The 17720-nt window shown below is 43.7% G+C and overlaps 1 protein-coding gene across 1 annotated transcript in view; it reads left to right on the top strand.

Annotated features, from left to right (window-relative positions):
- Positions 1-4555, top strand: part of LOC147457174 (uncharacterized) — a 104558-nt gene extending 100003 nt beyond the window's left edge. Inside the window, exons 4-8 of the mRNA XM_086513286.1 lie at positions 3435-3699; positions 3797-3940; positions 4005-4021; positions 4124-4280; positions 4384-4555. Of these exons, the coding sequence (XP_086369412.1) occupies positions 3435-3699; positions 3797-3940; positions 4005-4021; positions 4124-4280; positions 4384-4502 (702 nt within the window). The 3' untranslated portion in view covers positions 4503-4555. The remainder of the gene's footprint in view (positions 1-3434; positions 3700-3796; positions 3941-4004; positions 4022-4123; positions 4281-4383) is intronic.
- The last annotated feature ends 13165 nt before the right edge of the window (positions 4556-17720 follow it).

Here is a 17720-nt window from a genome sequence, read left to right as displayed (position 1 = left end):
TATCTTGAGATCATAATATTGAGTCATAGCTCGTTGTACTGCTTCTACGTCAATGTAGACATTGTTAAACCTGTTGTAGACAAAAAAATTGATGGAGACATTGGCATGCTATCATCAACCAACTTTTAGCCACCTACCAATGTGGCAACATCATTGCTTGCCGATTTTCTTGCCATAACCATATTGTACGGTGTTGGAAGTATGGATTGTGTGATTACCTCGCTACATAGGTGTCATGTGATGCAAGTATACAATGCCCTGTATCCCTTGTCACTGACACTTGCTGAGTCACAAACCATAAGCATATCAATAGGTCTAATAATGTCTTGGAGGTCCTTTAACAAATTTTTTTGAACACTTTGGCGCAGCATGACATTTGCAAGATAAGATATCATGTTAGTGCTCACCTTATGACTGGATCAGATTTTTTGTGCAGTTTTGAACAATTATGAGCATGGAAAATTGGAGTCCGTAGTGCAAATCGGGTGACTTGCAATGCTTTGATTGATATGTCAGTCAAAGTTATACTTGGCAGTGACTGGGTTGAAATATAAGCCGAATGTTATGATTGACGGTGTTGGGGTCAATATGTATGCTAAATATGATGCTTTTACAAAGCTTAAAGGGTTCTTGAATACTTTCTTATCTAGAATGAGATTAGTTGGATTGCGGTGATTGCAAGTATGTCTGGTATGGATGTGTCAAGCAGGCACTGTGGCATTTTCACTAAATGTAAAGGGAAGGCCTCTTTCCACATGCAATCACTTATGCTCACACCTTAAAGGCATTTGGCCTTATACAAGAGGTTGATATAGGTGATGGAATTCATGATATGAAAAATGCCGTGCTTGGCAGTGTTTTGATTGAGTAAGTCAGCCAATAGCTATTGGAGATGTATGTGTGCCTCTCAATGCTATGGGAGGTATGTATGTTGGGCGGGTTTGGGGGGGGGGAGGGGTGGTTACTTAAGGACTGCGTCCAAATAATGTGCGAAGAGTGTCCAAAGTGGTGGCAACTAGCCATTTTGGTAGGCCCCATGATTGAGTTAACATCCCAAGGGACTTAGCCGGCCCAAAAGATGAAGGTTTTTTAATTTGTTGAGAACATGTTTTTTTTTTGCTTCAAGGAACAGTCATGACGTCGTGAGCATGAAATAAAACAAGTAATAAAATCACGAGGCCTGCAATTTCAAGGTAGTTACTAGAGAGTTCTATATTATTAGTAACCGTTGATAGTTTGTACTGATCAACAGGAAAAATGTCTAGTTAATTTTCATCTCTCTCTCTCTCTCTCTCTCTCTCTCTCTCTGTGTGTGTGTGTGCGCGTGCGCGCGCGCGCGCCTGGCTACTGCACATTTGCAGGGGCGCCAAAGGCGCTCTTACTCTGTCGCTCTTTGTTGCAGGTTCGAGACCACCAGAGGCTCTTGACTGAGGAATCCCGCTTGTGAAGATCTGTAGGGGTCACGGAGGCACCCTCTCTCCTCTCTTTGCATTACAGGTTTGCAGAGAGGCAACCTCTCCACTCACGAATATAGGGAGGAAGGGGGATACCTGTGGGGGATTCAGATGCAAATTAGGGACTAAGGGGAGTATACAACACGGGGGGGGGGGGGCAGCATGTATTGCAATTGGTGAGGGCAGTAGGGCAAAAGCTCAAGTGCATGTCATGGTCTATGTGATAATGGCTATGGGCAAGCGAGGGCACACAAGGCGTCTCAGAGGATTCTAGTAATGAAGAGAGACACCAGAGGCACTTCCATATCAACCATTAAGCTCTGATAATGCAAGTGCACAATAGCATGGCCATGGGAGGCCTCGGCATAGAAGCAACAAAATGAGAGAGAGAGAGAGAGAGAGAGAGAGAGAGAGCCAAGTTCCTTGCCTAAGCTTTGTATGTGCAGAGAGAGAGAGAGAGAGAGAGAGAGGTGTAACTCACACATGAGACGTTCGTGGCACGGTCATTGGTACCATGAACGTCCTCAGTTCAACTGCTGCTTTGCGCACATGACAATGGCCGTTCAAGCAAACTTGGAGCTGACGTCATGCTGACCTCCAAGGTGCAAAGCATAAAACGAATCAATGATCCCCACGTATGCTGTGCTGCAGCTTTTACAGACCTGCAACATCTTCACATTAGTTCCCGCCATACGAACGCAGTGGCTGGCTGTTGAACGTGATGAAGGGGGGGGGGGGGTGATTGCGGTACGAGCGGTGGCGAGCCGTTTCATTTCCTGCAGGGGTGTGGTGGGCCTTGCTGATGTGGAGCTCTCTTTTTCGCCGAACGAGCTACGTGAACGTAGCATGTGCGTAGCACGAGAGAGAGAGAGAGAGAGAGAGAGAGAGAGAGAGAGTGCTGACGCATGCCACTCAACTCGGACATAGAGGGAGAAGGAGAGACACACTCCCCAAACCCCCTACTTGCGTCAGCCATGCTTTCCTCCCCATGCACGACCACTTGCTGATAGGTGAGCTAGGTGCTGACTCCCCTTCCTCCTCCCATTAGCATTTCCTTTCTCTAGAGCAAGATAATCTCATCACATTCTCGCTAATAAACCCGTTTTGAAAAACGCAATTCATTTGTTCTCAAGATTCCTAGGAATCTTGGAATTCTAAAGCAAAAGAGAAGGCATTGTCACCATCAGGGCCTGCGCACAAAGACCACCCCCCTTCCCCCGTGGCTTCATCCTTCTCTCCCTCTGCATCCCTACTTCTTCTCTTTCTCTCTCTCCCCCCGTTTTGTTGGCCTGCCCAAAGGGCAAAGGCTATAGCGATGCAATGTCTTTTTGTTGACTAAAATAGAAAAAATAATTGAGTTGTATTTTTAAGCATTTTTTGCTAAGCCAAAAATGTTGATTGGTTGAAGTAAGATAGTGGGTACTCATTTAAATGAAGAGTGTGTAACTCTAATGATGACATGTCTTGAGTTTTGAAATATGAAAGATTTTGGGCTGACTCTAATGAAAAGAACTTGGGTTTGTTTATTTTGTGGGTTTATATGAAGAACCACTATTTGGTATGATTAAAGTGGTTGGGAATGTGGCCACTCTCCGCACAAGATAAGATGGGTATCCTAGGAGGTTGGTAGAAGTAGGGATAAGGATTGGCCATGTGTTGGGCTTATCATTTGTGGAGGGAGTGATAACACATGTCTAGGGTTGCAAAGTCTCATCATTCCACTTCTTTACGACTTTTAAGTTTGCAAGCTCTTGCTTTCTCTATGCGTGAGTCACCCATGGCGGGGCTGAGAGAGAGAGAGAGAGAGAGAGAGAGGCTTGTGACTGTGTAATGGTTTTTCTGCCCCCTACGTAGCGTAACCCTAAATCGGTGAACTTGTAGGCGGATGGGGTTTTCCTGTCGAAGACGCACTTGGTGTATGTAATAATATGTGTGCTTAGGTTATTTTTGTGCTTTGCTGCTCTGATGATGGAACTGTAGGTGAAAAGCGGAAGGGCTATCTTTCAAGGCCTGCGCAATGAGAAAGCCACCAATGCTGGATCGATAGTCGCCACTCTGAAGGAACTCCTTGCGGAAGGAGAGAAGCTCATTCACCCAGACCTATTGATTGAGTTGATGCTTCTTCATCTCCACCATGAAGGGGACGGTTGCGAGCTGATGTTCTATGAGGTGGTCGACTGGAGGCCGCGGCTGGACAGGAAGGGCGCTGCCCTTGGGGACTACAGAGGAGCTGTTGAGGGAGCCCGTGAGTCACCCATGGCGGGGCTGTGTGTGTGTGTGTGTGTGAGTGAGTGAGAGAGAGAGAGAGAGATCTCGTCTATGTGCAGGGTGGTTGTGTGCAGGGCCGAGGGAGGCCAACTTGCTGGAAGGAGGAGCGTTGCATCTCTTGCAGGAGAGACCTCCCCTCGATGTCAAGGCAGTACATTACCAGCTTGAAGAAAACACCTCCCCCTCCTACCCCCTGCTCTATCATCAGCTTGCTCAAGGTGATCTCGTCATCTGCACCTGGCCTCGACACAGTGAGGCTTAAGTCATGAAGCATTGCGATAGGGCTCCACATCCTGCAGGTTTGGTATTTCCTTCATACTACCCAGTTGAAGTTTCATGATTATGCAGCTCGTTTGAACTCAGATCAGGCTAATTAGTGTAATTTCTCACAATCTGTGCAGCCTTGTTTGGAGATTGCATGGTGGAACTTTTTGGCCATGTGCTTTGCTCTGTTGAGTGCTGGCCTCTCAGGTGGTGTGGTCTTAGCTGTGAGCCGGTTGTTTGTGGGACATGTTTTGTGTGCTAAGTTGAAAAGCTTTCCATTCCTAGGGTCTCAAGGTCGGTGAAATACTCATAATGCTTTTGAGTCGCTGTCAGTTTGCTCATCGTTGGAAATGGAGGAAAAGGATGTTGATTCTGATGGCAATCCTTTCACTACCAGGTACTCTTAAGTGGAAAGAAGAAGAAGCTCTCCCATGTCTTTCACACCCGTTTCCTTATACATCATTATTATTGTATAGCAAACCTTACACTGCAAACTCATGGAGCAGTTACGTATAGCAGGGTATTGGTCCTTCGTCCCATTTGTCTTTATTATTGGTGCGTACAGTGGGATGTGGCATTATACCTTCTCATTGAGGGTCAAGTTGGCAATATTTTTTGTTTATGCAGCATGAGAATGTTATCTTGGAGACATTGTGATTATTTCCATATATTTAGATCAGTGTGGATGATGTGAAGGTTGTATACGACGCTATTTTTGTTCTTGCTCATCTCTTGTGCTTTGGCATGTTAACTAAGTATTATTGTGATCCCGGTGGTGCATTGTCTCGCAATGTAAGTGAAGAACACTTCTCCGCTTCATTTGCTTGAATGACATATGCAGATTATTGGAATGCGCATTAGGTTATTGGTACTAATTTGTAGGTTGATGTTTGTAGTCTAGTTTGGAGATTGTAGACAACCATTCGATGTTGGTATGTGCTCAACTCAGGCGGGATCCTGTGGTACATTTGTCCCCGTGATGGTGAGGAGTACCTTTGGCAGTAGTGACTCCAAGATCTTTCTTGCTCCCACGCCTCATATAAATTGTTGCTTTCGTTCTAGGACTTGTCGCATATGCTGAGAATGAGTAGCAAAAGGACTTTTTGTTGCATATTCTGTTGATGTGGAATAGGGTCGGGTTAGATATAAGTGATTGGTTGTGTGCCTATAACGGTATTTTTTTTGCTAGTCAAGGCAATAAAACAAATAAAACTTTTTGCTATGCTTTGGTTTCTTGTGTCTGAGGGAGAATTGCGATGATGTCTCATTTGTTTCTAAACTTCTTTAGATGCCTTAGATGAAAAGAGAAGATTGAAAAAGCTTTAGATATTGGACGATATAGAATTCAGTGTAAGCTGTGATGAGTAATACATACCTATTATGGATTCATGTCCATTTTTTGGTTTTGTTTTCTGAGCTTATGTGATCGAAAAATCCGAATTTTAATGGGAGTGGAATTTAAATCCTTTTGCCCATAATCAAAAGACCGTTTTTTTTGTGTTAATCCTATGGCGAATTCTACTAATGTTTGAAACTTTGCGGGAGCTATTATGGATGAGTTCACATGATGTGAAACTTAATTTTATTCATCATCCTCTTGCTTTGTGTCACGTGGTTGGTTATTTGTAGATTAGTCGTAAAAACAAAACCCGGGCTTGTCATTTTACTTTAATGGTGGAGTTTATTAGTGTAAGTTTTACTTTTTAAACAAGGTGGTGTTGAAAAGTAGAAGGCATATAATATTCCTAAAATTTTAAAATGCTTTTTTATTTTTTTTTCCACTATTTTTCAGATGATATTTTCCACCTTTTTTATGATTAAAATTTAATTATTTTGGATATGATATATCCATGAATGATTATTATTCCTACTAACTTATTTATAATAACACAACTCAAATATCTTGAAAAAAGTAAAATCTTGAAAGGAAAAAATGGAGTGCTTTCTTCTTTTATCTCTCCGTATACCATTACATGGTAATTTACACCTCTCACTTATAATCACTTGTCTTTACTCAGCTTACCCTTGCTGAAAGTGAGACATTTACTCTTCTTATAATCATAGAAAGATTCAACCTCTAACTATCTTCTCTCCTTTTCCTGTATGGTCAATACTCTAACGTGTAATGACACATTTACTCTTCTTATAATCATAGAAACACTCAACCTCTAACTATCTTCTCTTCTCCTATATAGCCAATACTCTAATGTGTAATGACAGTGCTATTACACAAGCTTAAAGTTTTCTGTTTCACTTTCAAATTCTTCCTTTGTTTCATGTTTAGGCAGGTCTTGTGATTTTATCACTTGTTAACAAACTGCATCTGTTTGTGTGTGTTGTTGGGGGGGGGGGGGGGGGTGTGGTGGTGGGGGGGGGAAGTGCAATGCACAGATTGACACAGCTCTTATGCAAGGCCAACAGCTATAGAGATGACAAATGTGTTCAAAATCGAACCACCTTACTCCTTGACTAGCTTCGTTTATAAGTGACACGGGTTGTCACTCACGGGATCGACGACGTAGGCGAATTTTCGGCAGGGCGGGGTGCTTTGGGCCGTAGGATCAATGCAGCAGGGGGGGGGGGGGCAAGAATATTATGCACACGTTTCGCATTGCTTGCAACGTGTCGCGATAGGTGGACTGGGTAGGTAGACTGGATAGGTTGCGTGAATCCGGTGGGAGAGGTGGTGAGTTCGAGGCGCAGCGCGAGCAGCATGGGGAAAATTTGAGGGAAATCCCTTTTGCATGGCGGAGATGGGATCAACAGTGGATTCATTCTCCGTCGTCGATCCCTTGAGTCTCACCCGTGTCGCTTATGGACAAGGCTCAACTAGCCCAAAGGACCGGTCTTGCGACGCCATCGTCAGAGCGCAAATCATTACACTCAACCACTCCGTTCAGCCATCGCTGCTGTTTAGCGTTCAAAGCACCTCCGCCTCGCCTCGCATCCTTTAGGACCCCGTTGCTCCTCTTGCCACTTGCCATCAGGCACCATCAAAAAATTGTCTACTATCTGCAAACCCCCATGCAAGTAACCTTGCTGCATGAGGCAGTTGTACACTAGCAACTCTGAGAGAGAGAATGTCTCTCCTCCTGCCTACGCACAACCAGTGAGAGACAGACGAACAAAGTGTGACCTATAGCCTATAGTCTATGCAACGAGAGAGAGAGAGAGAGAGAGAGAGAGAGAGAGAGAGAGAGAGCAAAATATCTGTGTTGTGTCCTTCCATTTTCCCTACTCCACGTTATAGACACGTGCCTCTATGCTCTCCTTTTTCGCCTCAATATCATCTAATAAACCCCACTTGCAAAATTTGGAGGACCTATTCACGTATCCGTTAATTAATTTCCGAGCAAGATTCCACATTATACGTAAGTTTTAAAAGTATCGCTCAACTAGAGCCGATTCACACACTGCATCTCTCCCTCTCCCCCGCTCTCCTCTCGCCCCGCCTCGCTCTGCTCGGATGTGTAGTCTTCCGACCTGTCCAAACACTGGACCCCAATCTCAGAGTGCAGAGAAACAACCACCCTTGCCCGTGGTTGTTGCGCTCCGCCATCGTCTGCGCCTGCTTCCCATTTACCACATGAATGGCGCTCACGTTCAGAACCCTGTAGACGAGAGAGAGAGAGAGAGAGAGAGAGAGAGAGAGAGAGAGAGAGAGAGAGAGAGAGAGAGAGAGAGAGAGAGAGATAGATCGCACTTCTTGCGCCTGCATCAGCCATTGCTCCCACTGGACCTCTGCAGCTGGAGGCAGTCCCCCTCCGCCTTCGTGCCGACAGGATGGCTCTCTCTCTATATAACATTTTGTTAGTATCGTCGTCTGTCTCTCTCGCTCTATCTCTCTCATTTCCTTCGCGATCGTGACAGATGTAAAAATTTGAAATTCCCAAAGTCTTCTGATATTTCACAGATGATAACCCAGATGATACTAATTGCTTCATTAACTTTAAACAGGGTGAAAGCATGAATAGGTGGAATGATATTTAAGCGATTAGATAACATGTCACAAAAACAATCTTGTGGAAAAAAGAATACAAACTAAATAAAATTTATAAGTGATGGCACTTCTACATTTTATTCTTTAAGAGCTATCCATTGACATATATCATGATAGAAATTTTATGTGAATTCATGTCTAATTTTAGGCCAAAGTTTTTGATAGTAGGTGTCCATGGACACAGCTATTTGAGCCACCATTCCATGCTTTCACCCAACAACATCTCGTTTGATTCCCTTAAGAAGAAATGGGAAAAAGATCGTAGCAACATACTCGGTCCATTCTACTCTTACCCATTAATTTGCCTTGAAGATTCCCTCCCAATAACTTCGAAAAGCATAGCCTGTCCTTTGTCGTATGTTCCTGTGCCCTAGTTCCTACGCATACACATAGCCCCTTCGGATGCACACGCCCCTCCTTTTACCAAAGCCCCGCTGGTGATCACGATGAAGGCCCCCCACCTCGGTTCAGCACCAGCATGCAACAAACCTACAGCTCCTACCCTCGCTTGTCTCCTGACCAGCTCCATCGGCTACCAAACAGTTCCTGCACTCGGAACCTCTTTATCAGTTTGTGCTCAGAGAGGGCGTCCGTTGCTTCCTTGTTCCAGTAAGGGCCATGTTCCACTCTAGTATCGGCACCCTCCTTACCCCCTCCTGTTCTCATCGCCATTGCCTTCGCCTGGTAGGCTGCAAAGGAGAGAGAGAGAGAGAGAGAGAGAGAGAGAGAGAGAGAGAGGGGGGGGGGGGGGGGGGGGGGGGGGGGGGGGGGGGGGGGGGGGGGGAAGAGAGAATGTGCAATTAGTCAGCAAGTCCCCCCCCCCCTTCGCTCCTTGGATACAAATAAATACACAGAGAGCTACCGCCCATAGACCTACTACTCACTAGCTCCATGGCCACCACATCCCCTTTCCCTCCCATCATTGCACAACCCTGCCTTCACTCCCAATTGCACCTTTCCTACCCGCACCACAAACGAAGCTCCTTGCCTATAGGCCGTCCACTCTGCTTTCCCCTTCCCTCACTGCTTAATCAATTTCGTTCTTCGGAATCCACCAATTTCGAAGCAAAAGATCTGCCATGTCATCGACATCATCTTCAACAAACATTGAAGGCTCAACCCCAAGCCCCACCCTTTGCAGGCTTCCATGGCAGAGCGCCTTCTGCACCCTTCCTGTCCGAATGGGAAGGCAAAGAGGGATGCCATGTACGCAATGCCTCCTGCCATCCTATGCACATGACATGCATCTGGCCTACCCCACTGCGAAACAACACGGGTGTCCGACCCTTGGGCTACGTGCCTTGCTCTGCACCATGGTCATGCTTCTCAGCACGAGAGAGAGAGAGAGAGAGAGAGAGAGAGAGAGAGAGAGAGAGAGAGAGACTGCTCCAATCCAGCTTCAACACAATCCCCATCCACGTGCAATAGAGAGAGAGAGTAGACACGATTGTGATGCTGCTCTGGCACAAAAGAAATCTCCCCTTTTTCCAGTGCCTTTCTTTGCACACCTCTCTCCTCCACAAGTTACCTCTTCCCTCCCCCCTCCCGACCCCAAAAAAAAGGCATAACAACATCTCCCGTGATTCTCCCTAATACAATTCAATCCAAAATTCTAGGGACTTAATCTGTGGGATGTGAGTAGATTTACTAGTCTTCGTAATGAGTGGCGTTTAGTCCCAAAAACCAATAAGAAAAATATCTTTAACCAAAACATCCTTGTAATGAGTGTCTGCAATTCTCTATCTTTATAAATCTTTATAATGGGTGTATGGTCTTCCAAGCAACCAATAAAAAAATTGTCCTTTTCCCTAATGAACAAAAAGGAAGACATCACTATGGCCTTGGCCCTTTGGGAAAGGCCAAAAATAAAACTGAAGAAGGGGGAAAGTGGCATGCGCATGCAGGTCGAGGGGAAAAGAAAAGAGAAAAAAGGGGAAAGAAAAAAAACAAGTGATAAAATTTACAAACTTACGAAAGTTTGGGGATGTAGAAGTTTTGTTATGGTATCTACCTTAAAAATTTGGCCTTATATTTAAAAAGGTAACACTCCTTTCACAAGCACAAACTATTTAATTCAAGAAACTCTTTTCAACACTTCTCTCGACAGGAAATGGAATTGATAACTCAGGTAAAGGGGACAATACAGAGACGATTAACTTGTGTTGGCCATTCCTTGTTGACTCTTTATTTGAGTACAACTCTAGAAGGCCCATAAGATGCGAGGACTATTGAAGAAATCTGCACAAAATTTGTTGACGATGGCCGATAAAAAATTTTAATGCAAAACGAGGAGAGAGGATGAAGCCCCCAGTGGTGGCACTTTTTTTAGTAAATTGTAGGCTAACACATCAATAATATTCCAAGCATATTCCAAATATTTGCCTCTGAATGTGGGTGGGGTCCATCCTTCTTCTGGTGATCGTCTCGCAACCAGACCCTTTACCCTATAAGTTGAAGCAAACAGCAGCAACACACTAGCTCTCTCACTAATAATTAGAAAACATCTAGGTGAATGGGCATCTTAAGGTTGTAGCAAAATGCAATGTACTTAGCTAGAATACGAAACTTATTGTGTTTCTACCAGCTTCATAAGCATGGACAAATTACAGAAGATAATGGTTGAAAAACCTGATCTTCTACTTGACTTGTCTCTCCCTTTCTCTTGCATTTCCCTCCGCATGGTACACTTGAAATATGCCTCTTCGTCTTTCTCTAACACTCATTAAGTTCTTCCATAATTTTAGTATCAAAGTTGCATGGGTCTAGTAGAGGGTGCTTTGTTCATGTGGAGAAGTTGGGCGGCTCCATCATCAACCATGATTTTTTCATGCAGAAGGTGAATAAGCGTGTCTCATCTTTCATTATGAAGGACACGATCACATTGGGAATGGCAAATACATGAAGCAATTGCAGTATATGTGCTTGCAAAAGATGGGCATCGCGCATGTTGAGGATAGACCAACTACTTGCCGCAGTTACAAGAACTCCTAGAGGAAGAATATTTCTTGAAAGGGTTTACGCTTGGCAACCTACCAAATCTAATAGTCTTGGTCTTCAACGCTAAGGAAACGTTTATTGAGGGTTTGGACAACTTTTGAAGTTTTTCATTCAGCAAAGCTCACAAGGACACCGACGACAACAATGCAAATATGAGTGTTGCTATCGAGGCCATCATCATCGTTTGCAAGCAAGTCATGCCTAGAAGGGGCAACATTGGCAACCACAAGACTATATTGCCTGTGTAGAAATTTATTGGCAAGGTTTTTTGAGCAAGGCCAAGTGTATAAGGACTCTCCATACATACATCATTAAGGTGGAGATGGCTAGAGCTGGCAAGCAGAAGAGGATGTAGGTGCAGTGGTGCACCGTCACAGAGAGAGCTTGCATGACTCAGCTAGGGCTAATGGAATTTTTTAAGTGTATAAAAGAGGGTCCTACAAAAAGGGCATATTCACTCATCCACTCGTGACCCTCCTCTCCTTGGATTCACACATGCACTCATACCTTGCGCACATGAGCAACCATGGTTGCTGAAATTGCACCTTTTTCTTTCGTTTCTTTGAATCTTGTTTCAACCTAGTTGTGATGCCTTCTTTGTCCGAACCCATGGGAAATTTTTTGATGATGGTTAAACTGAAAAACCGAGCATTAGGAAAAGAATGGGGTGTAAGAGGGCCTCTTTATTTGGCAATTTGAGGAAGTTAGACTTTTAGTATTAAGAAAATAATCAAAAGATAGCTTTTGAATTCAAACAGACAAAACGGTTAGTTTATGTGAATTCAAAGTTTCCCCCCAAAATGGAATTTAAAATCTAGTGGGTAAAACCATATAATGTGGCATATTTATGGAAAGAGCTCGATGCGTAGATTGCAGATCTATGATATCTGCTCAAATCGAAGATCATATGTGGGAGTTATGGAAGGTAAAAAATCTTAAGATTTTCCACCTCCTTTTTGGGGGGAAAAGTGCATCCTTTGACCACTCTTACACATCTTCTACACACCCACCATTCTTGCACACATGGTGTACACTATTCGTCAAAATGTTAATTACCTACATAATAAGCTCATGAAAAATAAAGAGGCCCTCCTACACCCCATCCTCTTCCTAATGGACGTGCCCTTGTTTCACGAACGGCTTCACCTAGTGTTAGCAAGGTACTGTGAATTTTCTTAGCCTTCATGTGCGTCTCTAAGTTCAACTTAGAAAACTGATATGAGTTGCCATAAAGTGCATGCTGGTAGATCTGGATTAACTCATGGGCAAAGCAAAGGCCACAACTAGCCTTTCACACTTCCCACATGCGCATTTGCGTCTCATTTTATGTGTCATATGTGAGCCAGCTATGACCTTTTATGCCATTGTCGTGCCACTAGCGTCTTTGAGTTTTCATGCCACGTGACCTCCAAATTCACACACTTTTTTTTGTTGTAAACCAAATTCTCTCTCTCTCTCTCTCTCACACACACTCAAGCACTTACACACACACACACACACACACACACACACACACACATTAGCTAGTTGGAGAGTCTCTACCCCGTTTCCATTTCTGTTGAAGGAGATCTAATCACTTTGACTACAGCAAGCCTTGCCATGATCATTTGCAAGTTGTGACAACTTAATCTCGCAAGGAGTTCAATAGAGCTCTCTTGAATGTAAATGTTTACATTTCAAGAGCCATTGTAGGAGACACCTTTATTTGCAAATCCCCCTCTGCTCTTTATCACTACCACAAGGTGATCAAATCAATACTAGCTAATTGCAGGGTTTTGCTTGCAAGCAAGAACAACACAACTTTGTTCAGAGTCATCTGGCTTTTATTCTTGGATATTGGCTTTAGTTTGACACATTGCAGAGGTAGTAGAATGTGTGTAACAATTTGTATGCACATCAAAGGGCCAAAGTCAAGAGCGCACAAGTGAAGTGCAAAGTTGGATTTGAGATGCATTGTGTCAAGAGGAGACTTCTACAGACATGGCAAATGTATTAGATCCTTCAACTTCTCATCTTACACTATGCTTCAAAGCTAGTTCAACACATGGTCATGTTCTAGTCACCACTTGTGACTCTTCAGGTAGAGAGATCAAATAAAAAATTTAAGGCAAGCAAGTCCTCATGGTTTCAAAGACTTAAGCCTCTCAATGATGTGGTGGCACCTAAAAACTCCAAAACAAAGAAAGGGTTGCATCTTTTGATAGGCTAGACTATAGGTAGATGCTAGGAGCGTGCATCCGCACTCTGTTTCACAAAACATTGGGAGCAAAACTCGCCCTAACTGGCAGGCTGAGTCTAGCTCAACCTCAAAGCATCCGAAAACATACATTTTTAAATGAGGTTTAAGGGAAGTGGTTGCCAACATCAATTAAGTGTTAATATCTCATTTCAATTTGTGTTTAGCCTTTATTTGTGTTCCCAGTCATGGTTTTCTTCCACGTTAGCTCTCTAAGCATCATTATTTCTTCTTATGAACCTAAAATTGACCCTATTTGCACTCGTTTCACTAGGTTTACATCTCCATTTCTTATCCGTCTATAGCTAGAAGCCTGATGCTTTCGCGATCAACCTTGGAGAACTATGCACTCCGCAAATCTGCAGGTTGACACGGGAGGAAAATCGACATCAAAAGCAACGAAAGTGAGGAAATTAAAGCCCTTTGCAAGTGAAACTTTCAATTAGAATCAAGAAGCAGGGCATCGAACAGGAGATGTGGCTGTTTTTAACGAGAAGCAAATTGATTGTGTGTGTGCTTGTGTACATACATGCAGACACACACACATTCCAAGTGGAATCAAGAGCACTCATGAACAAGGAATCGGTCAAACAATGTAAATTGGAGCAACTATGTGGTGGTGAGTGTGCACACACACACTCACACAGAATCGAGCAAGGCAAGTGTGTGTAGGAGAGCTCATAGGCAGCGTTGGCATTCTAACAAAGTAGCAATTGAATGCTTTCTATAAGTCTTGACCAAGAGACTCAAGGTCTGAAATTCGACAGTGAGCAGAGAAGGCATCGAGCATGCAATAGAGAAGGGGATCTGTAGGTTTTGATAGAGAAGGGCCAATTTTCTTTCTTGAAGAAGTGTGTGTAAAAGTGTGTTCACACACACACACACACACACACACCCTTTTGGCGCGCGCACACACACTAGCTTCATGCACACATGCACAGCGATGTGCATTAGAGAGCAAAGAGAAGTAGGAAGAGTTTGTAGTAGAGAATTGAAATTGATCCAATTTTTAATTCTAAAAGAGTGTGTACACACACACATTGCCACTGAATTGAGGCATCAAGCAACAAAAGAGACTTGGGAAACACGTTGAGTCAGTAGTGGTATCGAGAGCTAGAGCAATAAGTGGAGAGTGTGTGCACATACACACAGGTAGCGAGTAATCACCGGCATTCCTCTGCATTGGCTAGAGATATCCTCCAGTGGTGGTTTCTTCTCAACACCAAATTTTGGCTCGACTTATTGGCATATTTAGAGTGGATTGGCTGCAAAGATCTGCTTCTCGACGTTTTAGCGGTCTTCTTATCGGCTCTGCATTAGGTCCGCATCGACAACTTTACAAGATCGGTGAGTACTTCACACATGGATACTTCCACTTGAGGGGGCAAGTTTTTTGCTTGCTTCCTTCTTCCTCTTTTCTAGTGGGGTGGGGGGGGGGGCACCCTTGCCAACCAAAATGGGAAGCTTATTGGCCCCGAAACTACCCTCTACAGAGCACCAATGATCACAAACTGACAAAGAGCATCATCATAGCACTGCCTATAGACGTGCACACAACTTCACCACCAAAGCGCCGCCATGCACCTGCAAGGGCCACCACACATAGTGCCACAAACGGGAGGGGGGAGGGACCCGTATAAACCCTTCATCCCCTATATCCCATTGAGCATATGGGATTATTAGCGTGCCACATGGCACATCCATGTTAAACCACCCCTTTGGGGCTTCAAAAAATTCTCTAAAGTTCCCAAATAAATCTCATTTTCGTGCCATCTTGGAATCCCAATAACTTCCAATCTGCCTGCTTAGTGTCCACTCTGCAAAATCTTTGTAAAACCCCACATTTTTTACTCCAAAACTACTTTTCACATCCACATTTTGATGTTTCACTCACCTTGAACCAAGGGCTCCAAAATCGGGAAAAATCATTTGCTCGTCTACCACCGCTGTAGTTTGCTGACTTCGACTAACCATATCTTGGTGCTCGGATCTCCGATTGACAAACCGTAACTTCTTGTATACTCCATATGTTGTACCCTAGCTCTAGATCTTTGAAAAGCCTAAGAAAATCCTTGGTGGAATGCTTTCCAAAGTGGTCAAGCCAGTGCAAAACTCGCCCAGTCAAAACTTCTTTTGCTCCTCATAACTTGATCATCCGAATAGCATATACGAAAAGACCAAAATGCTCCATAACGCTAGTAGTTCAGCCCTATCAAATCCATATACTTCAAGCCATAGTCACACTTGTCCATCTCGACAGGGATATGCACACCATCTTTCCCTTCAAATTGCCATGTCTTAACCATTTTAGCTCCGATTGATGAGCAATCTTGATTAGGCTAGGAAACACTTTGAAGACCTTCTTTTGCACCACAATCTTTTCACTTTGGACACCTCCAATAGCCATCTACGTTAGACCCAACACAAAGTTTATTGGCCAAGAAACCACCAAATACATACACATCTGGATACATTTTTCTTCCCTCAACCTTCATGCCTGCTTTTGCACTTGAGTATGCACCTATAGACACCCATAGCCCGGTTTGTGCCGACTTCTAGCTCTCACATAATTTGGCTATACCAACGTTGCTTTAGGCGCATGAGTCATTGGAGGAAATGTATGCCAGATTCAGATGCAGTTTTTACACATGTTATAGAGGTAGATGTGGTGGTGGTATATGCTAGTGATGGTGATGTCACACTTGGCTTGAGTATATCTCTTGCAAATCTATGATTGGATAACACACTTTCTCCATAGTGGTTACAAGATGGCGACGCTTCTTTCCACATCACACCACATCTAGAGTGATTCAATGGTTTTTCTTGCACGGGAGACTTGGTTGTGTGCGACTCGTTGATGGCTCAGCTTGTGACATAGAGGGTGCAAGAGACGTATGTTTGTCATTGTCCCAATGGTGCATCATACACACTTTGTCATGTGCAATATATTCCTCAATCGAGACTGAGTTTGATCTTGGTGAGACAATTAAGAGAAAGTGGATGTCAGGTATTGTGTAGAGAGCAGTCTTTTCAAATGCATTGTGGATTGCTAGTGATTTCATGGGGAGCCCAAAGTGGTTTGGTCTACCCTATGCATGTATCTAAGGTACGAGATAGCATAGGCTTGATTGTGTTCTTACAAAAACTTGTCTACAAGAGACGAGACGAATCTCGCTTGTGGATCTCCAAATTGTTGTGCACAAAATGTCTATAGATGCAGAGTTAGAGCAAACATGCTCTAGCGAGACACATTAGTTTGATCTTTTTAGGATAGAGATGCCTACTACCATGGAGATAAGGGATATGGATTTCTATGACATGCTCATGCTAGAGTCTGATATGATGATGCCAGGACATGTCGATACAGTCCCTATGAATGATGAGGGAGTGATGACTACCCTAGAGTCAGGATTGACGCATCCATACGTGACTAGTTTTGGTGGCGATGCAATGAGCTTTGAGATACCTACCATAGATAGATTGGCAGAGGTAGTGACTGTAGAGGGCATTGATGCGATTCCCACATATATGATGGTAGAGATTACGCTTTTGTCATCAGCCTTAGGGACTCTCATGTACGACCTCTTAGTGCTAAGAGCCAATATAGCAGTTGTAGTGGGGATTGTCAGTCGTGTGATGATTGTTAACTTTACGTGTCATCCTTATTATTATTTGTATTTAGTTATGGGTCGGGCTTGTCGGTCCCGTAGGTGTATAGTCTAGGGCTAGTGATTGCCGATGAGAGGCGCACTAGATTGTGCACCAAACTTTTTTAGTGCCAATTGACTGATTGTGGACGCCTATATGTGAAAGGGATGGACCCAACCCATAGATAAAGTTGTAAAAGTAGTCTTTTGGATTATTTTGAATGTATGAAGCTTGCTCTTGCCTTATCTTATTCTTTAGTCTATCTGTGAGCATGAGAGAGAGAGAGAGAGGGCATAGGCGATTGAGCAATGGGAGTACGGCGGTAGCGAGGAGGGCGGTCAGCAACGCGGAGGCTTCTTCCTCTTAGTGCGTGCAAGAAGCGGTAGCAGTGCATGAGATGACTGACACACCATCTATGGTTGTAGAGCTTGTCTGTGTGTATAGGTTGCTTTTAGCCCATGTGGCTCGGACACAACGTTGGGCAAACTCCCTGCAGTTGACATTTTTGGCGTCGTTGCTGAGGACCCACTCTGCATCAAGCTCGAAGTGCAGCATGCATGCTGTGTTGATGTCATTTTTTTACATGTTAGAAAGGTTGGGAAGTGGGCGTGTGTTGTCTATGTGTGAAAATCATCGATATGGTGATATTAAACAATCTGCTACTTTTGGTCAATTATTGCTCTGCTTCATTGCTGTTCACTGTTTTGTTGCGTTTCTGTCATTGTTTATTTGTATTTCAACTATCGGCTATTTTCTGTTTTTTGCAAAACTGTGTTAAGGCATGGTAATTTCAATTAGTTTTTTCAAATGTATTTCAGTTTTTCTATAAATATAGGTTCTTGTTGATGTCAAC

This window comes from Adiantum capillus-veneris, chromosome 5 (assembly GCF_014529385.1).
Source record: "Adiantum capillus-veneris isolate H3 chromosome 5, ASM1452938v2, whole genome shotgun sequence".
NCBI classification, from domain to species: Eukaryota; Viridiplantae; Streptophyta; class Polypodiopsida; order Polypodiales; family Pteridaceae; genus Adiantum; species Adiantum capillus-veneris.
This window is presented reverse-complemented; position numbering and strand designations above follow the sequence as displayed.